We start from the raw sequence: 22,356 nt of genomic DNA on the forward strand, positions 1-22,356 counted from the left end.
ATTGTTTTTGTTGTAGATGATTTACCAGAAAACTGTGGATGTTGTCATTGTATGACAGTCGTCCAGTGATAAACCAGGTGTGGGATTTAAATTTTTTTCCCCTTATTTCTCTTCACATTTTCATGCCATATAAAGTACGTAGTCCAGTGATGACCAAACCTGCTCCTGCGGGCCCGTGCCCAGCAGTGTTTAGCTCCATTTTGTCCCAAAACACCTATCTGGAAGTTTCTAACGCTGAAGACCTTGATCAAATGATTCAGGTGTGGTTTGATGTGGTTAGGTTAGTCCTACTTTCTCTATAGCGACATGTGTGGTATGTTATTAACGTCTTTGTTTAGCCTTTAATAATCACTTTATATGATCAGTTTCTGTTATCATGAAAATCTCATTTTAATTCACTGCTGATATTAATATTTATGTAATGCATTTTAATGAATGTATTGGTACATAAATTTGCTCTTGTTTTCCAATAATAAGACTATGATGAAATGTGGAGGAGGAACCAGGAAAACAAGAAAGAAACTGAATACTCAAACCACACACACTGCCTCAAATCCTCAAAGCTTTTCAGGTTTAGTGGTCTTATAAGTTTCAGTTGTTTGTTACACCAACAGTGTTTCGTTACATTTTGTGTTGAAATATCACAATTGAAATTTTTGACAGAATTTTTTTGACACTTCATAAAAGTGACACTTCACAACTCTGCCATATTGCTTTGCTAGAATTCCCACATATTATATACTAGTAATTAGGAAATCGTGTAAATTTAATAGAAAATGTCACCTAACTATAGTCAGCATTTTTATATTTGAAGTCTCACTGTACATTCTTACAATGCAAACATCTTAAGCCTGTAAATGTTTGTATAATGTTGCGAATTTCCCCTGCTTATAAAAAATGGCATTACTACTTATGCTTATATAGTTGTTTTCATTATTACAGTAGGTTAACTGCCAATTTTTCAATAATGATTTTGTTAACAGTATGCATTTTGAAGCAGTTAATGATTTAAATGTTGGTTAATAATTACTTACACTAACACGTTAGTGGACTCTATGGAAACTGTAGCTCAGTCTTGAAGATCTTACACCAGATGTGCTCAAGCTTTGAAAATAACAATACACACTTAATACCCTATTCCGACATGTAATCAATGAACTGTTTTCAATGAAATTTATTTACCAAGATGAGGAGACCTAGATTTACCTATAAATATATTGGACTTGATGAAAACACTATTTTACTTGTAACAGGAAAGTGAAGTTGCTAGGTAGCAGTAAGTTCTCTGCTTAGGTAGACGGTTCAATGTGTGATGTTCACAAGTGTGAGATGATGACTGTGCTGTTCAGTTATTATATCATCTTTTCTATAAAACTATATTAGAATTCGAAACACAGAAACACAGGTTCAGCTGGTGGGGGGGGGGGGTTGATTAGGGTTTGGAGTTGAGACCTCTCCGGGACATCATGGACAATCCCTTAACAAATGACTTCTAGTTTCTGTCAATATTCACAAAAAACAGCATGATGTGTCAATGGTATTTTAACATTTTTGTAAGCAATGCTTTAACGGTTAAATCTGTGAATAATTTGTAAGATATTTCTTTAACTTTATTCATTAGGAATTTTTTTGAGGAGTGACCGCACATGTGGCCAATTAATATCAGATTGAATATTATTCTAATAACAAATTGAAAAGGAATAGATATACAATGTCCAAAAATAGAATCTTGTTAATTACACTTTTGCATTGAGAAACAATAGAACCAACCAGTGTATTCAGAGAAGAGGAACAAACTGAAATCACTGAGACAGTGAGCTATTATTGTTTTCAAAGAGATGGACTTAAAAAAACTATTTAACATTCTTCCCTGAATACTATAACTGATATTCCAAAACAAAATCTGAGTGACTGAACAAATTGTTGTTATCAGATAACTGCATCATATAAGGTGCTTTTCAATAATGATGTTTCCTCGTTTCCTCCTGTTCTCGTGATCTGAAAACTGATCAAATGCATTAAATCTAAAAGAAAAAGAAAAAAAAATACTTAAGAAAAAATCTACAGCATAATTTAAAACAGCAAAATATAAAATTTTCTATATTCCTTGTATGAATAATTCAACTTTTCCCCCAAATATTTTTTTTTACATTTATTTATACATTAATTTCCACTTTTATATATTTATATATATATAATATTATATTATATATATATATATATATATATATATATATATATATATATATATATAATTATATATATATATATATGTCAACATTTATACATTTTCAAAAAAAATTTACATTTTACATAAATACATATAATTTATAAATCTGGAAATAAATAATGAAAAAGAAATAAATGTAGGGAAAATACAATTTTATATAAGGAAATATTTTTAATTCTTTCTTTTTCTTTGCATGTATATATTTTTTTATTATCATTTTTAATTTAATTATAAAATGGCAATACATATAAGACAGGCTGCTTGTACAGTACTTTAACCATAGACAGTAAAAGAAACTTTAACTAGTGAGAAGTTTACTGACAAAAATCTTGTCTGCGCCTCTTCACAATAAAAAACGTTTGCTTCCATCTTCTGGAAAAAATACATAATTGCAGCATTAAACACACATGATTACTGCTTTTATTTTATTATTCTCCAAGTTATAGCCTACTTAATGAAAGTAGTTATTTCATTTATTACAAACACCTCAGAATATATTCAGCAAATATAGTTTACACTTTGGTGTAATCATATTTTATAATAAAAGAACAAAATTTGTAAAAACCACTTACAAAAATATTACGCATTATTTATCCAGAAACTTTTAAAATGGTATTAAAATGGTATGATTAAAATGGTACATTCATTAAAATTAGCCATGAGAAAGTGGTCTAGTAAGTTTGTGTAAGTGTTTGAAGTATTCAGTCATCAGTGCTTGTGTCTGCTGTGTTCAGGTTCAGGTTTTGATGCTGAATATAAGCTGCAGTGTTTCTGTATCAATCTGCTTTAAAGTTTAGTGTGACTTTATCTCCACACTGACTTCTGAATGACACGAGTCTGTCCTCAGTGAAGTGTCTCTTCACGCTGGAGGAGGAGTCCCGCTCATCAGCGCTCACACTTTATTGATATATATGGAGAAAATAAAAATGCTGCTTTCTGATTTGTCCCTGATTGTGTTTGATGATTTCCTCTGTTGTGTCTAATAAGGTAACAGTGAGTGTCATTGGCAGCTGTGAGTCTCTCTCTCTCTTTAGGGGGCTGACAGGAGCCAGTTTCTTCAGTGTGTTTGAGGAGCAGAGGAGAAACTTGTGCTGTGTCTGAACTGTCTGAGAGTATAGTGAAATGGAGAGCTATCTGGCATATATTTTTGTATCTACATTTGTGTCACTCATTACAGCCGGTAAGTATACACTCAGAATTAAGAGATAGCTAAAGGAAAAAAGATAAGATACAACATCTCTTTTCTATTTCTTTTCATTAATTTTTAAGCATATTTGTGGTCTTTGTGTGTGTGGGCAGTGGGGGGGGGGGGTCTTTCTGTCACTTATTTTATTGTCTTCAGTTGTTACACTTATCACTGCTAGTAAATATACTCAGGGACAGATTAATTTCAATATATTTTTTTAAACATTCTATATTGTATTGATTTACATGTGATTATGCAATTACATGTTATTCTTATAACTTATATATGATTAATATTTTGTTGTTGTATGCTTATTTTATGACGTATCCCTCATGTACAGACAGAGTAAATGTGAGGCTGGTGAATGGTGACAGTCGCTGTGCTGGTCGAGTGGAGGTTCTTCATGATGGTCAGTGGGGAACAGTGTGTCATTATTCCTGGGATCTGACTGATGCTGCAGTGGTGTGTAGAGAGATGAGCTGTGGAGAGGCTTTACAAGCACCAGTATTATCTTACTTTGGATGAGGATCAGGAAAAATCTAGATGGATGAAGTGCGGTGTAATGGATCAGAGGCTACACTGAAGGACTGTAGATCAAGTGGATGGGGTAAACATTATAGCGACTGTGCCGATCATAATTATGATGCTGGAGTCAGATGCTCAGGTAAGTGATTTCATGCATCTCATTGTTTAATCACTTATCAAACTTTTTTCTCCTAACACAACATATGCAATATACAATAATTTTATACAGTTTGTTTCTGAGCTAGTTATAAACAATGAATTTAGGGTTAGGGTTAATTGTGAAGCTGTGATGCTGAAATGACCCAGGTTTTTGTTTACAATATTCAACTGAAGGATAGACTTAATCACTCACAGTTGTTGTTTGTTTGTAACATTCACAGTAAGACAGCTTCACTCACCATGACTCTAATTTAATTGGTTTTATGTATTATGCAAATATGTAGAAACCATAAGCTATGGACGATTTACAAGACTTGCTGATGGACCTCACCTGTGCTCCGGGAGGTTAGAGGTTCTTTATGGGAACACATGGTACACAGTGTGTGACGCTGCCTTTGACCAGAAGGATGCAGAGGTTGTATGTAGAGAGCTGGACTGTGGGGCTCCTGTACAGGTGCTGGGAGCAGCTGCTTTTGGCAAAGGAGACGCTCAGATGTGGACACAAGAGATTCAGTGCAGAGGAAATGAATCACACATTCGATTGTGTCCAACTTCAAATTACACAGAGTGCTCTCAAGACCACAACGTGGGACTGATATGTTCTGGTAAAATGTCACTGTTTATCCTGTCAGTTAATAAATCTAATACAACATTTTAATCGCTAAACATACTAAAGTCCAATTGTTCAACATTTCTAATGAGCATGTTATGCATTATGAATGTTAATACAACAACAGCAATAAAAATAAACAGTTAGTTCTTCCCTCTAAACTATCCTGTTATGTCTTGTTTAAATACGTTTTAATTTCCTGCAGGTTACACTGATCTCAGACTGGTCAATGGTCCTGACATCTGTTCTGGTCGAGTTGAACGTCAGTACTTCAGTAAATGTGTGTGATGCATGCTGGGATATGAGAGCTGCCAGTGTCCTCTGTAGACAGCTGAATTGTGGGATTGCTGTGTCTGTTGTGGGATCAGACTGGTTTGGAGAAGGAAGTATTGAAATCTGGGCTGATGTGTTTGATTGTGACGGGAATGAAACAAAACTCTCAGAATGTTCCATCTCTTCATGGAGTCGAGCTGAATGTTCTCATAGACGAGATGTTGGAGTCATCTGCTCTAGTGAGTCTATATTACTGTAGCATTTACTGACATTATGCTACTGGAAGACTTAATCTTATACAAAATGCTGTATATATTCTCTATACATTTCAGATTGAAGATTAATGCTTGTGTCATTTAAGTTTTGAATCTACTTATATAAATGTAATATTGATATAAAACAAATTTATTATGTAAGTGTTCCTCTGTGGTCTTTAACACATTTGCAGTATTTTAGTAAAATGTCAGATCTTTCACTCAGATTCCTCTCTGGCTCTTCATGATGGTCTGGTGCGGTTGTCTGGAGAGAGACAGTGTGAGGGGGAGGTGGAAGTTTTCATCCATCAGGTCTGGAGGAGAGTTCTGCTGGACTCCTGGAGTCTCTCTGAATCCTCTGTGGTCTGCAGACAGCTGGGCTGTGGCTCTGTGCTGAACTTCTCCGGCTCCTCTTCATCCAGTCCTGAACACAGTCATGAGTGTGTGACGGGCTTCCAGTGCTCTGGGAGTGAAGCTCATCTGGGGAACTGCAGATCTCCACGAACTCTCAGCTGCAGCTCCACACAACAGCTGTCCAATCACCTGCATTGGTGAGAAGAACAACATCTGGACAGATTCTTCAGTTGTTTGTGATCAATAAAGTGTTTTTCTGTCTCTGAATATCAGGTCGGGGGTCCATCAGGCTGGTGGGTTCTGGGGGAGACTGTGCAGGGAGGCTGGAGGTTTTTCACAGCGGCTCATGGGGGACAGTGTGTGATGACTCCTGGGATATTAAAGATGCTCATGTGGTGTGCAGACAGCTGCAGTGTGGAGTGGCCCTCAGTAATCAGCAGGTACCAGCCTGGTTTGGTCCTGGTTCTGGACACATATGGCTGGATGAGGTGGAGTGTGAGGGGAATGAGACGTCCCTGTGGAGCTGCTCTTCTCCAGGCTGGGGAAAACATGACTGTCAGCACAAGAAAGATGTAGGAGTCGTATGCTCAGGTAAACGGTACACTAGAGGAAATGCTCTCCAGAAATGTAATTTTTCCACCAACAAAAGGCTAATGCATGTTGCAAATGCTGATAACATACATTGCCAGGGTTAAATGTCAGTAACAGTATTACGATAACTAAGAGGAAATGTTCTCCGTTAATGTATTTTTAAGGCTAATGCATGTTGCAAATGCTGATAGCATATCATGTCATTAACATTAGGAGACCATAATATTTTAGATGAATCAGCATGAATCAGCCTTGAATTAACCAGTTGTAACGATAAAAACTTCCTATTCATCGGGAAGAAGGAGGCGGGAACCGGCGCACAATCAAAACATTTTAATAATTGAAAAATAAACACAAAACAGCACACCAGCCCCTCACGGACGACTGGGGCGCTCAAAATAAAAAGCAAACATAAAATATGTCCCAGGCCTGGTCCTCTCTCGTCCTTCACGGTCGTCACTCCAGTTTTATATCCTTCCATCTCCTACGTGGGACTCGAGACTGGCGGTGGGGCGCAGGTGTTGCTCATCTCCAATCACTACACCTGGCCTCACTCCTCGTTGCCACGTCTCTCGGCCCCGCCCCACTCACCACGCCAGTTATTTAGTTATTTATTTCAAAATAAGCACTACCTGAATTGCAGTTATTTTAATGCACATACCTTTCCATCTAGAGTTTAAAGAGATCAGGTTAACTGAGGGCTGTGAAGGGAATGTGGAGGTTTTCTACAATGGATCCTGGGGTAATGTGTGTTACAACCAGATGGACAGAGACACAGCGAGTCTGATCTGTCAAGAGCTGAACTGTGGAAGATCTGGCAGTGAACCCAGTAATTCAGAGGGACTGAAGCCTCGTAACTGGCTTGATAATCTTAAATGTCGACGACATGACTCCACTTTATGGCAGTGTCCATCTTCAGCATGGGGAAAGTATGACTGTGATAATGAAGTGGCCAAAATCACCTGCTCAAGTAAGATGATATTTAACTGCTTTAAGTTGGTTTGAAATTGTCGTTTTTTTGTTTGTTTAAATATAATAATTTTTGCATTTCAATTATTTTGTTCTCAGAGGATCAGATTAGTGAGTCACCTCAGAGTTTTCTGACATGTTCTACCTCACCATCTTCATACAAGAGACAGTGTTCAAGTAAGGTTATTATAATTGTATTATTATTTTAACCACTTTTAACAACTTTGTTGTAAATGTTGTGCTGAAGCTGTTCTGGTTGATGTGTGTTTTAGATCATGTTCCTCTCAGACTGACTGAAGGGGACGGCCAGTGCTCTGGGAGGCTGGAGGTGTATCATAACGCTGTGTGGGACTCAGTCTGTGATGATCACTGGGACATCAGCGATGCTCAGGTGGTCTGCAGGCAGCTGGGTTGTGGTGCAGCACTGAGGACTGATGGGAATTCAACCTTTGGTGCTGGTGAAGGTGTTGTGTGGATGAACAAAGATGAGTGCAGAGGGAATGAGATTCACCTGTGGGACTGTCCTCTCTCCCAGAATAACCACACTGACTGCTCCCGCAAGAAGCTTGTTAGACTCAACTGTGAAGGTCACAGCAAGATTGTTTGATATTATTAGTGCTAATAATAGTTGAGTATTTTATCAGACATTTGCATGATTATTATTGTGTTTTTGTCAGATGTGTCAGTGTCCACTACTCCTGCCACAACATCATCAGCTTCTCTTCCAGTTTCTCCTTCAGTGCGCTCCACATCAGTCTCTCCTTCACAAACTCCTCCACCAGTGTCTCTCCCAGTGCTTGTGATTGTTCTGGGAGTTGTGCTCTTACTGCTCTTAGTGCCACTGCTTACACTGATTCAGCAGAACAGAGTGATGAGGAGAGGTAGGAGAGATCCAGAGACTGTCATATTGTGTCTTATTCAGTGTGTGATCAGTCATGTGTTGTGAACTGACAGCAGGTTTGTCTGTCTACACTCACAGCTCTCTCTAAGAGGAGACACAGGACGATGTCTGAGACTGTTTATGAGGAGATTCAGCACAGACACAATCACTTCACTCAGAGGGGTGAGACATGAGCCATCAATCTCATTTAATATCATTAATAAGAGTCTGTCAGACAGTTGATGTTCATCTATTATTAGTCCTGTTAAACCTCCTGCTTCAAACCACAGAATTCCTGACAGAAAACCACAGAGCTGCAGGTGCATGTTTGTGTGTGTGTGATAGACAGAAAGAGAGAGAGAGAGAGAGAGAGAGAGAGAGGGGTTTTGTGTGTGTGTGTGTTTGTGTGTTTGTGTCAGTCAGCTTCTCTTCCTGTGTGTATTTTTAGAGGGTCATAAACAGGGACTTATATGTTTGTACATGTACAGTAGATGCAGGTGTGTGTGTGTGTGTTTGTCTCTTCCTGTGTATATTTCTGGAAGTCAGAAAAGGGTTCATATGTTTGCTAATGGGCCTTGGGATTTATTTCTTTATTACGTTAAATAATAAAGTAATTTGTTGTGTTGTCACTAACACAGTGTTTTATAATCAAAAGGAAATGAGGATTCAGTCTGTTTGTAATGATGAACATGTTTCTGTTCTGATCTCCTTTAACAGGGAGTCTCATCTCTGAAGAACTGCATTCTGGGTATGAAGATGCTGATGAGCTTCTCTCAGGTTAGAGAGCTGAAGCGCATAATCATTCCACATTTTACAAAAAAAATAAAATAATAATTTTATAATGAATAACTGTAACTAGTAATTCCAAATTATATTTGATAAATGACTAAATACTATTCAAATCCTGTTGTTTACTTGTATATTAACAGTCTGCTCTCCTTTTTTAGCAAAAGAGTTCAATACTGCATATTATGATGATGTCACCAATGGCAGTGGCCTAAAAGGTCAGTGACCTTTTAAATTGATCACATGATTCATTACCAGATGACATATAATACATTTTCAGTCTTATTATCTGCAGCAACAACATATTTTGGCTTTTGTATCCAAACATATTGTGTATTGATGCAGAAGAGATGATGAAGGAAATCACACCGGGATACTATGATGATGTCATCACTGATGGACTGAAACCAGATCGTGAGACAGGTGTCACTCTCTTATTCTACAGCAGTACATAATATATTTTTTAATCAAAATATTACAGTATATTTAAGACAGATATTTCAAATTTGTTCTGAATGTAATACCTGTGTTAATTTGTAGAAGACACACCTGAGAGCTATGATGATGTCATGACGAGCGAACACAACTCTGATATCAAAAAAGGTGTTTTACTCTATATATTTTTTATTAATATCACTCTACAATCAAGATCATTACAGATAATATTTTTAATTTCTGCCTTAATGGGTTTTTGGTTTACCCTTAAATTGACTCATATTTGCATGTGTAGTGAACACCCCAGAGAATTATGATGATGTCATCATTAATAGACCGAGCTCTCAAGGTTTAACAGGTGAGATGCACAGAACTACATTTTTAATCACCCTTCACATATTTACATGAGTATTGTGATGTGCTGGAGAAAGCTGGCTGAGATCAGATCTAACTGCAGTTTAATTGAAGTAAACGAGAGAAAAAAAATGGGAAACTGGGAAACAAAAAACACAAAGATGTGAAACACAGGCAAAACAAGCACCAAGGGAAACACAAGGGACATTTATCCACCTTATTGTTCAACACAGAAGTAAGTCATTTTCTGTGAATGTGAGACTTCTGGTTCATTAGCTGCTGTAGGGAAATAACGAGAAAAATAACATCGTGCAGTAAACAGTAACATTTTATGCACTACAAACCAGTGTGTTAATAATTAAGATTACACATTAAATACATTAATGATAAGGTAAGACACTCCAGTTTGTAATATCAAGCAGCAAAAAGAGCTGTTTTATACAGCTAAAAATAGCTGGAAGCAGATGAGACCGGAAGCCAGACATATAAAATTTACAAAAGAACACACTCTTACAGAAAAAAATAAGGTGGATAAACTGGAGTTACTATAGCAACAAGCAGATGGGTGTGGTCAATTGAGTGGCTATGGCAACTAAAGAGGTTAACAATAAAGACAAACAAGACACACAACAGACAAGGACAGAAAACACACAGGAAACTTAACAAGTATCAGGCCCTGTCCACAGGAACATGGGTATTTTCAAAACTGCAGCTGTTTCTGTGTGGTTTGGTCATTCGTACAGACACACACACACACACACACACACACACAAACACAGTTTCAGGTCACTGAACATTAACCTTTTTAAAAACTCCTGCTAGGGTGAACATTTTCAGAAACTCTGATTACAGTGTTGTGGTGTAGCAACTTTTAGCTTGTGAGGTCGCAGTGCACACTTTTTTCAGGCTTTGGATTAGACAGCAATGCTTTATTGACTTTTATATCGGCACTTGATGGTTTGGCAACTTCCACATGCTCTTTACAGCACTTCATTCATAGTGTTTATTTGCATTTTCAAAGTTTTTTTTGTTTATTTTTTAATGTAGGAAAACTCCTGTTTATAAAAATATCAGTGTATTGTGGACTAGGCCTCAGATGTGTGTTCTGTGTAATAAAGACACTGAAGGGAAAAATTATCCTTCAAATGAGAATTGTTTTATAAACTGATGTGACATGTTTTACTTTCATTCTTGAACAGAGAGAGTTCAGGAGGAGTATGATGATGTGATGAGTGTCAGTGAAGATGTGAGAAACCTGATGGGTAAGTTATGATAAACCTTTTGTTCTCATTATATTAACATCTTTATTTTAATTTATTCAATATTTTCATGCTAAGGCTTTTAAAATATTCATCCAATAACAACATTTGGCCTGATTTAATATTTTGTATTTAATAACAGATTATGATGATGTGGAGGAGGAGTCAAACAAAGACGGGGGCCATTCGGCTCAGTGATCATCCACTGCCTCGGTTCAACAAATCTGAGCAAAATTTCCCTCAAACTTGTGTAACCCACTGATTCAAATTAGATTTGTAGCCAAAATGTAGCTGTGAATTAAATAAATGAACATTTTTTTGTCTGGAAAAAAAAGTGAGAAGATTTCTCTTGTGGCGACACAAGGACAAGACTCTTGTCTCCTGCTCTTTATAATAAAAGCTTTGCTGCCATCTACTGGACACATATACAAATGTATTTGATATGACGGCAAATTAATATCTTTAGTATTTACCCATACTCTGTCTTACTGCTCCCTCAGGACCCTTAAAGCATGAATTAAAATAAATAAAACAACAACAATAAAATAACAAAATAAACAAATTGTACTTACATATCAGTGTTCATTAAAACACTTATATGATGATGATGATGATAATAATAATAAATAATAATTAATACATATTAAAGTTGAATATATATATATATATTAGGGGTGTAACGATACGCGTATTCGTATTGAACCGTTCGGTACGACACTTTCGGTTCGGTACGCGGTACGCTTTACGTATACCGAACGGTTCGTTGGAGTAATTAATTATATTTGAAAAAAAAAAAAAAGAGAGAGAGAGAAATATAATTATATGCGTTCAACAAGGTAGCCCAATAACCCAAACAACGTAACAGGCAACGCCCCTGACACTCCCGAAGAAGAAAAAAACACCATCTTATATGTTTATGTTAGGCTACTACGCGCTGAAGGCTCGTTGCAAAATAGCCAATGCGTTTAACAGACTAGAAATGAGAAGATCCTCCAATAACCAACAGGTCTGGTGTTTGGGTGCACTTTGGATTCCCTTTAAGCTATAATGGTGATGGCAAGAGAGTGGTGGATAAAAAAACAACGGTATGTCGCATCTGCAACATGACAGGGTACACCAGCGGGAATACAAAAAAAAAAAAAAAACACCAGCGTGAATATCTGGGATATATGCGTCAGTACTATCTGGGAAAAGACGAAAAAAAGGAGAAACATGCACGCAGCAAACTATCCCTGCAGCATTTAGAAACTATAGCTTACAGGGAATCCAACCCAAACACCAGACCTGTTGGTTATTTTAGGATCTTATATTTCTGGTCTGTTAAAGGCATTCGACATTTTGCAACGAGCCTTCAGCGCGTGCTGAGTGAGCGAGCGCCTTAGGGGCCGTTCACATATCGTGCCTAAAAACGCATGGAAAACGCTAAGCGCGTCTTTCTCCTGAGGCGTCTGTCTTTGCTAAGCAACAATGACGTGCTCTCTCCATGAGACGCGGAAATTTCAGCGAAGGATAAATGGATTTGCAGCTCTAAAAATCGCTTGCAGTAGCTCTGCTACTAAATTTATTTCAAAATTGCAATCCATATACAACTATGATCAGCTGATCCTTCATCTTGGCTGAGCTCTCAACGTTGTTACGGGAAAGGATGAAGCTGATTGGTTAGTTCTTGTCACATGACCCGCGGTGCGCTTGCGGCATTCTGAAAAGTTGAGATGTTTTTACATTTTGCTGTATCTAAAACGTATCGAACCGAACCGAACCGAACCGTGACATCAGTGTATCGTATCGAACCGAACCGTGAATTTTGTGAACCGTTACACCCCTAATATATATATATATATATATATATATATACATACATACACACACACACACACACACACACACACACACACACACACACACGTATGTGTATATATATATATATATATATATATATATATATATATAAACTACATATGTTTTACTTGTACACTAATCTCATATCCAATTTATTCAACAGCTGAAAGTGTCTGATTATAGTGGAGATATGAGATAAACTTAGTAGCATTGGGCTGGTCATGTGATCTCAACTTGGCTGCCAGCAGGCACATTTAGTGGGCCTTTCAAAGTAAATAAACTACATAAGGCAAAGTAGTTTAAACTTTACACAATCTGCAAAGTCACATTTCTGATTGCACTTTGGAGATTATGTCGGTTTACTGTAGCTGTCTCAGTTATATAATTTTTTTGTGGGTTGCAGCCGTGGCTGAAGTGTTACAAACATTACAGCTTAACAAAATATGTCAGTCTTTAACAACATGTTGCAGTTGTGTGTTTTCGAGTTCTTACCTGGCCAGATGTATCACATTAGCTCCAGTATAAGCACTGCACTCATAAAAATTCAAGTTTGCTCCCTATCAAAATTATCAAATACCTTTACTGTGTTGAATGAGGTGATGTTAGATAAAGACAGAGCATATTAGATATTATTAATAATTTACTATGATATACTGTGTGATTGACATCATAAGAGATGTCCACACCTCTGCTCAGCCTCCTTTGTCTGCACTTCTCTCTCATTCTACATGTCCAATTTGTTGCCAAGGATCATGACAGGTATAGGGTCGCCTACGGCCTCCTGTATGCTGGTCAGCCAGGGGCGGACTGATCTGAAACTGTCCTCCATTGTGATGTCATAGATGACCACCACACCATCTGCCTTACAGAAAAATTGCTTGGTAATGCTGCGATACCTGCAGGGCACAGTGACATTGCTTTTTATTAATGCTTGATGTTTATCATCAGTGACAAGTTGAGATTATGTTTTGGTTATGCCATAGATTACTCTAGACGACAAGCTTTTCAGAGATGCTTAAAAGGATAAGAGTACAGACTGTGGAACAAAAATAAAGAAATCAGACTCAAGCTAAATGTAAATGTCCTAAACAAGACGATAATAATTGTATTAATGCAAAACTAACTCAATCCTGTTTGTACTATGTAGGTAGCAGGGCCTTACCTTTCTTCATCTGCAGTGTCCCATAACTGAAGAGCCACATGACTGTCTCCCAAATTCAGAGTCTGCACACAGTCAATGCAAAGCACTGCAAAGCACAATTGAAATGTTTTTTTTTTTTTGTTTTTTTGTTTTTGGTTGAATATATACAAAATTATAAATTTATTTATATGCACATATATAAAATATTGTTACAAAATTGTTCTTTATGAAATCAAAACCGGCAAAGAAAAAAATGCAGTAAGGTATAATGGCCACTAGGAGGTACCGTTGTGTAATATTTCTGTGTGGAACATACAAGTGAATTGATTAAAAGTAACTTAATGGCTAAAAAGCTTCAGTTTTGTTTTTTGAAGATGCCTTTTGGGTTTTTTTGTACCTAATACAATGAAATTCATATTTTTTAAGTGTCCAGATTATTTATGACATTGTACAGTTCAGGGGTGAAACTATAAACTCTGCAGAAAGTGAATTGATGGTGTTTGACAATCTGCTGTGCAGTGTGTGCCAGGGTTTAAATGCAGGCAGTGTGACTTCTCAAGCCCTTTCATGTGATGCCTCCTGCTTTAACAAATCCATCTGATATAGCATAGTGGGCTTTAACTAACACACGAACACACATTTAAACATGATTAACTGAAAAGCCTTTAAGAAGTAAGAAACACTATGCACAATAATGATTCACAGACTTTAGATATCAAAGGTTTCAAACTTTTGTGAATCAGTAGCCATGTAAATCATAACAGTTAGCAAAAGAGAGAGGAGTAATGCTTTTATCTGATCCAATATAGTGTAACGAGATATAGTGAACACAGTTTGAATGTAACAATTTTTTTTTATTATTGATTTGTTTCCTTTGAGCAATATTTGTCGATGCTGCTGTTCACTGTTTAGAGACTTTTACTTTGAAAATGTATGTCGGCGCTCTACTATGGAGTGAGTTTTGGTTCTTTATTACATGCGAGAAAATAAAAGATCTGAGAGAAAAAAAAAGTTTGAGAGAAAAAGTTATCACACTGATAGCAAAAAAACATTTCATGAGAGAAAAAGTTTTCATGCCAATAGCAAAAAATAATAATATTTGAGACTAAAAAAAGTTTTGAGACAAAGTATTTTCTCACAGAACATAAAAAAATATACATTTGAAATTTTTTAAATTATTTCTGAGAAAAAAACTCTCTCTCAAAATACTTTGAAAAAAACTCTCAAATATATATTTTTTGCTATCAGTGTGAAAATATTTTCTCTAAAAAAAAAAAGTGTTTCTCTCGAAACGCTTTTCTTTGCTCTTGATGCAATTTCTTGCTCTCGTGTCAGGATTTTGCTTTCAATGTGAGAATTGTGTCATGGGCGGGGCCACGTTCCTATTGGCCAGTCGGGTGAGCATCGTCTTGTCTTGGGAGTCGAACTGAATCATTACACCATTGTTCGGTTCACCTGCATAGATGCCGGCCGCCTCTGCCTTATGGCTAGTTAAGTTGAGCAGTGAGCACGGACACTCCAATGTTTGGGTAAGATGATGACACACAGCTGGCTGAGCAAGTTCAGTATCACTGAAGATTAAACATTAAAAAATAGCACTCATATTCATGAATGAATGTGTATTATATTATTTGCTTGCTAATCGCTAGTAAAGCTAACCAGCCATCATGCTAGGTAAACTTGCAAACTCACCTGGTTTATAGTATGTTTAAATCAAATGGCAAATTAAAGGGGGGGTGAAATGCTATTTCATGCATACTGAGTTTTTTACACTGTTAAATGGACATGGACAAAGTTTTCAAAAATTAAGTTGTACATTTGAAGGAGTATTTTTGTTCCCAAAATACTCCTTCCGGTTTGTCACAAGTTTCGGAAAGTTTTTTTCGAGTATGGCTCTGTGTGACGTTAGATGGAGCGGAATTTCCTTATATGGGTCCTGACGCACTTCTGCCGGAAGAGCGCGCGCTCCCCTATAGCGAGGCTGAGCAGCACAGACATTTCACTGATCAGAGCGATTCACTGATCAGAGCGTCGCGAAAAGTCACAAAAGAAGTGTGTTTTTGGTTGCCAGGGCAAGACAACCCTGCACAGATTACCAAAAAAAAAAAAAAACAGCATTAAGGGACCAGTGGATGGAGTTTATTTTTACAGAGCATCAACGGAGTTGTGCAAGTGTTTTTGTTTGTTCCCTGCATTTCGAAGATGCTTGTTCACAAGGCCCAGTTTGACGCCGGATTTGCGTATTGTTTTTTTCTTAAGGATGATGCAATCCCAAGGAAAAAGGGTCATGATCGTGTGTTGGAACTGCAGGCGGTGAGTAAAACTGCTTTAAATATCTCTGCCTCCTTGTTAGTGCGTCCCCTCCCATGCCGGAGACCCGGGTTCGAGCCCCGCTCGGAGCGAGTCGTTGCTGCTGCTGCTTTCGTTCAGTTTCAGCCTCTGGATCTGATTCTGGATCATAAATAAACGGCTGAATCTGACTGTAAGCCATGGTTTGTTTTGGATGATGGTTTTTCCCTCACGGTAATGTCACAGCTTCCACATGCTCTCAACGCAAAAGCCTATTCGCGCTCGTGATTCTTTAGCTCCGCCCACACGTCACGCCTCCAGTCGGTCGTGTTTTTCCGGCAAAAATCGGTACAGACTATCTTTCTCTTATGTATATAATAAAACTAAAGACTTTTTGGATTTATGAAGGATGCAGTACTACTCTATATGTACTCAAGATTAACAGGATATTGAGTGAAAACGAGCATTTCACCCACCCCTTTAATGTTTTGATTTAGATAGTTTCACGCCTTATTTAGTGAGTAGTTAGCTAGTTTCTACCTTTGCACTTGCTAGCCTCAAAGCACCTGAAGAGTAACTGCTTGTTCATACAACCTCCCGTACAACTTTCAACTAACGTTAGTATGCATGGAAGGTGGCAACCCTACAACTAGCTAACGTTAGACAATGATTGACATACCGTTTGAAAATTTAAAAGAAAAAATAATTAATGACAGTACAGGCACAAACATATTTGTGGGTTGCTAATGTAAGAGTTAGTCCTAGACCTGCAATTTACCTTGTCAGCTCTAGACCTCGGCTAGATGGTAAAAAATATTTAGAATAAGCCCTGTGTAGCTGAGTTTGTGAGCTATACATGCAGTGTAGCTAAACATGTAGTGCAACAACCATACAAAGACTATTTTAAACAAAACTAGGTGGGACACTTTCAAACGGTATATCAATCACTGCTCACTACTCACTAAATAAGGCGTGAAACTATCTAAATCAAAACATTAATTTGGCATTTGATTTAAACATAGTATAAACCAGGTGAGTTTGCAAGTTTACCTAGCATGATGGCTGGTTAGCTTACTAGCGATTAGCAAGCAAATAATATAATACACATTCATTCATGAATATGAGTGCTATTTTTAAATGTTTTAATCTTCAGTGATACTGAACTTGCTCAGCCAGCTGTGTGTCATCATCTTACCCAAACATTGGAGTGTCCGTGCTCAACTTAACTAGCCATAAGGCAGAGGCGGCATCTATGCAGGTGAACCGAACAATGGTGTAATGATTCAGTTCGACTCCCAAGACAAGACGATGCTCACCCGACTGGCCAATAGGAACATGGCCCCGCCCATGACACAATTCTCACAGTGAAAGCAAAATCCTGACACGAGAGCAAGAAATTGCATCAAGAGCAAAGAAAAGCGTTTCGAGAGAAACACTTTTTTTTTTTTTAGAGAAAATATTTTCACACTGATAGCAAAAAATATATATTTGAGAGTTTTTTCAAAGTATTTTGAGAGAGATTTTTTTTTCTCAGAAATAATTTAAAAAATGTCAAATGTATATTTTTTATGTTCTATGGGAAAATACTTTCTCTCAAACCTTTTTTTAGTCTCAAATATAATTATTTTTGCTATTGGCATGAAAACTTTTTCTCTCAAATATTCTTTTTTCTCTCATGAAATGTTTTTTTGCTATCAGTGTGATAACTTTTTCTCTCAAACTTTTTTTTTTCTCTCAGATCTTTTATTTTCTCGCATGTAATAAACTTTCTTTTACTGTCTATGGTAATAAAGAACCAAATCTCACTCCATACTCTACTGACGCCATTTTCAGACACTGACTGACGGAGACGGAAGGGTAGACTGCTTCTTCTCCTTCTCAGCCTTCGATCTGTCACAAAATACACGCCGTATCAAAGAACAGACGATCAGGTTCAAATAAACAGTTTTATCAATTCGACGTCTCAGGGTTTCGATACATTTCAAAGTGCGCGCACGCACAGTGGGTGACGTAGGCGCGTTAGCGCAGTGATTTCATGCTTGTGTGATTTATAAAGTCTTTTTACATACGCAAATAAATGTTTTTGGCCAGCCATAATTCAAAATGTAGTTTTTTTCTTTTCAGAGCAAAAGCACAATGGATACATTTGTGGGAGAAAAACTCGTCGAGTGTAGTCTTATCGAGACGTTTAAGTTCATTTTCCTCTGTTTATTATACATTTTACAGATTTTACATACATAATTGATTGTCTGTGATTATCAACTAACCCTCGCGTAACTTAAACGCACATATACTTTTGTTTCGTACTATAGTTAAAGCTGCACTTTGAAACTTTGTGTTCAGAATGTACAGAAATTATAATGAGCCAATACATCAGTGTCCCTAATCACTTTGGTACACCTGTAATTGTTTATATATGGACTGTTTTAAAGCTGCAGAGTAGCCCAGTACCTGCGTGACATGTCATAGAAATGTCTGTGTGTGCATATGCAGTGTGAGCTCCCATATATGTGCCAGTGACAGCAAACTGATTATACTGACTGAAACGCACACCTTTCAGCCAATCACACTATTTCATATTTTGCTTTGGTAGACCTAGTCATAAGTGAATTTAACTCATAATTATGATGAACTCAATTTCATGATTAACTTCACACAGTCATTTGAACTGAATCACTGTTATTAAAACAATCTGTATTTTGTTTACACCAATTGTTATGGCAATTTAAAAATACCAACAGATCTCTCAGGCATTGATCATAATCAATGGACAGGTAAGGATATTCTGGACCATTTTCAAAAGGAATTGCAAATTGTATATTTAATTTTCCACATGTGGATGCATAAATTGTGACATAGTCCAAACACAATTGAAAAGCATTTGAATTTCAGATGTCTTACATGGAAACCTGTCAGTTCGTGTCGGGGTGGGAATATACTTTGGGGTGTATTTGTATTGGGAAATATTTTGTGTTTTTTACCCCAAATCTCTCACTGTTTGCACTCTGATGCACGTCAGCAAAACAACATTGCAGTTCTACTCTTGCATCTCACCGTATATTTTATTCCTCAGGAGAAAAGCATTTGGTTAATGGTGAATATTGACCAATAGTACCATGTGGCTCCAGCTGTTAGCAGGGGATAGTACCTGAATTTGGGGTAAAAATTACAGAATTATTTATTGTATAAGGTGCCAAGAATATAGGGAGACCCAGGTTTCACTGTCTGTCCTTTAACACACATCTCTCGGAGTGGCAGCTGCCTTTAGTAGTGCCTTTACCTCTATTGCTCAAAGCGTTTGGCACAATTGTCTTTGAGTGACGTCCCAATACAAACACACCCCATAGTATGGTCCCACCCCTGACACGGATTGACAGGTTTCCATGTGAGACATTGGAAATTCAGATGCTAAAGTAATTATGATTCCATTTGAATTCTGGCAGGTTACATGTGTGACACAGTGAAAAAATAGACATGGTAATTAATAACACCCAATGTACTTAATCTTATGATGCATCTACGCTAATATTCGTCTGTTTCTCTCTTATTCCCAGGTCATTGTAGCAACCCTGATCCAGTACGTATCCAGATCAGAGGGTCACTGCAGTCACTCGGATCCAGTACGTATCCAGACCAGATGGTGGATCAGCACCTAGAAAGGACCTCTATAGCCCTGAGAGGCAGCGGAGACCAGGAAAACTAGAGCCCCAGATACAGATCCCCTGTAAAGACCTCATCTCAGATGACCACAGGAAACAGATGATTCTTCTGCACATTTTGACTTTGCTGCAGCCTGGAATTGAACTGCTGGTTTAGTCTGGTCAGAGGAGATCTGGCACCCTGACTGAGCCTGGTTTCTCACAAGGTTTTTTCTTCATTCTGTCACCGATGGAGTTTTGGTTCCTTGCTGCTGTCGCCTCTGACTTGCTTAGTTGGGGAACCCTTAATATCAAGCTATATCATTGACTTGATTGCACAGCTGGATGATACATCGCTGAATCAATGATGAACTGACTTTAACTGAAAGCTGAGCATTTACTGTTGTCCCTTTTCATTATTACATACTAATTTCCTATTTATTTAGCTGCTTTGATGCTGTATTTTTTAAACATGTCAGGCTTATTGCTCATAATACATGGAAAATACAGCTGTCAATGGAGTTAGATTTTCCATTTGAAATTTGGCAGTCACAGTGCATTTGTGAAAACGGAAACATAATGCAAGATTTGCAATTGTGTTTGGATTATGTAAATATAATTTGCAATTCCTTTTGAAAATTGTCCTTCCATAGACAGGATCTATATCAGACCACACTGCTCTCAGTTGTAGATCTTTGCTTTAAAGCTTTCTAAGTGTTTGACAATAGTTCACCCAAAAATGAAAATTATTCACCCTGGTCTGAAAGCTCAAGGATTTCATCGAAAATATCTTAACTTGTGTTGCGAAGATGAACGAAGGTCTTACGTGTTTGTAACGACATAAGTGGGGAGTAATAAATGAAAGAATTTAAATTTTTGGGTGAACTACACCTTAACTACACAAACAGTGCACATCTACCTAGGAGACTTTATATGCTTTAAATACATTTTAGGACATCTTTAAATTATTTTACATTCTGTTTATTTATGTATTTATTTTTTTAGTCAATGTCATTTCACTGTGTATTGAAATAGCTAAACATGTCAAAATAGTTAAACAGCTAGACACCGGTCATTCAGAACTAATTTTCTTATTTGTATTTTGCATTTGCTGGAAACTGCTGTTGTCATTGGTACAAATTTTGACACATTTGTGATGGCATTAATATATATATATTTACAGACTAAATAACTTGTATTCTTCATTATTTATTAATCCATGATTGTCCTGTTGAGCATAGGCGAAATTATGAGAATAACCCAGCAAGAATAACCCAGAACCACAAAAATACAAATGCACAAATGGTAAAAATGACTTTATCTTGGGTTTTCACAACAGCCCAACCTGCTGGGATAAAATGTGTAAACCAGCATGCTGGGTTACTTTAGCCCAGCACGTGTCTGTGCCAATATTTACCCAGCACGTGTTCTTGCCAATTGGTTTATTTTTAACCCAGCCGTGTACCTGAACAATAACACAAGTATTTTACTCTTCCAGGTGTATGCCTACAATAATGTTAGTATTGACTTGTTTTAAAAAAATCCAGTAATTAAGTGAAGTTTGAGGAGAGAGACTGTTACTCAGGTCTCAATGCTCAGATCTCGGTGCGCGCGAGAAGAGATTGAGAAACCTGTTCATCTCGCGGTCAGAACACTAGATACGTTTATAGAGTGACAAAGAAGCATGGGATAAAATTATTCTCAAATTTACAAATGCATGCACAATTATCCATGAACTTGTTAAATGTATCTTACTATCCACAACCAAATGTCTGTCAACTTGTGTCTGTGGAATGTGCAGCGGGTTGTACAAATAGAAACATGTTTGTGAATACAGTTTTTTTTTTTTTTTCATTAGTGTAGCAGTGTAGCAAGGAAGATGTGCGTTTGTGGATCAAGCGGCACGCGTGCATTCGTTGGCGTCTTTTCTGAGTCAATCCTTTTTATTCATTTGGATTTAGAGACTTTCTTTTCGCAGTTTTTAGCATTTCACAACCAGTGTTGGGAAGGTTACTTTGGAAATGTAATAGGTTACAGATTACAAGTTACACTGTTTAAAATGTAATAGTAGTGTAACTTTTTCAATTACTTTATTAAAGTAATGTAACTAATTACTTTTGAGTACTTTTTGATTACTTTTCTAAATTTGTGAAAATTAAATAATAATAAAAGCATATACATCAACTCAAATACAGTTATCTAATAAGCATGTGTCATATTCTGTATAATAAACTCCTGAAACATTGGTGTTTTTTTTTTTAACTGCTGTCTCTTTGTATATAATATGATGATAGTTTTCTCAAAATAAGTAAAATGCATGAAGTGACAGAGCAGTTCTAGAAATGTAATGACGCGGAGGCGGCGTTAGAATCCATGTGCAGTTTAATAACTTCCACAGCAGACAAATCCAAACAGTAGGCAGGGAATCGTAATCATAGGAGGCAGAGAATCATACACAGATAGGCAGTCCAATCCAAACAACAAGACAGTGGGCAAATCCAAAGACAGAGACAGGGAAACCAGGCAAAGATCATACACAAGAAGGCAAACTATGGCAATGGGAAAAAACGCTCGGTAAGGCAGA

At 37.1% G+C, this 22,356-nt stretch overlaps 1 protein-coding gene across 1 annotated transcript; it reads left to right on the top strand.

Annotated features, from left to right (window-relative positions):
- Window positions 1-3,300: 3,300 nt before the first annotated feature.
- On the top strand, window positions 3,301-5,026 carry LOC113090341 (soluble scavenger receptor cysteine-rich domain-containing protein SSC5D-like). The gene is made up of 4 exons (XM_026256221.1): window positions 3,301-3,410; window positions 3,757-4,080; window positions 4,385-4,705; window positions 4,916-5,026. The coding sequence occupies exons 2-4, from the start codon at window positions 3,960-3,962 to the stop codon at window positions 4,996-4,998; spliced, it is 525 nt and encodes a 174-aa protein (XP_026112006.1). The 5' UTR covers window positions 3,301-3,410; window positions 3,757-3,959; the 3' UTR covers window positions 4,999-5,026.
- Window positions 5,027-22,356: the final 17,330 nt, after the last annotated feature.

This window comes from Carassius auratus, unplaced genomic scaffold, assembly GCF_003368295.1.
Source record: "Carassius auratus strain Wakin unplaced genomic scaffold, ASM336829v1 scaf_tig00054261, whole genome shotgun sequence".
In the NCBI taxonomy this organism is placed as follows: Eukaryota; Metazoa; Chordata; class Actinopteri; order Cypriniformes; family Cyprinidae; genus Carassius; species Carassius auratus.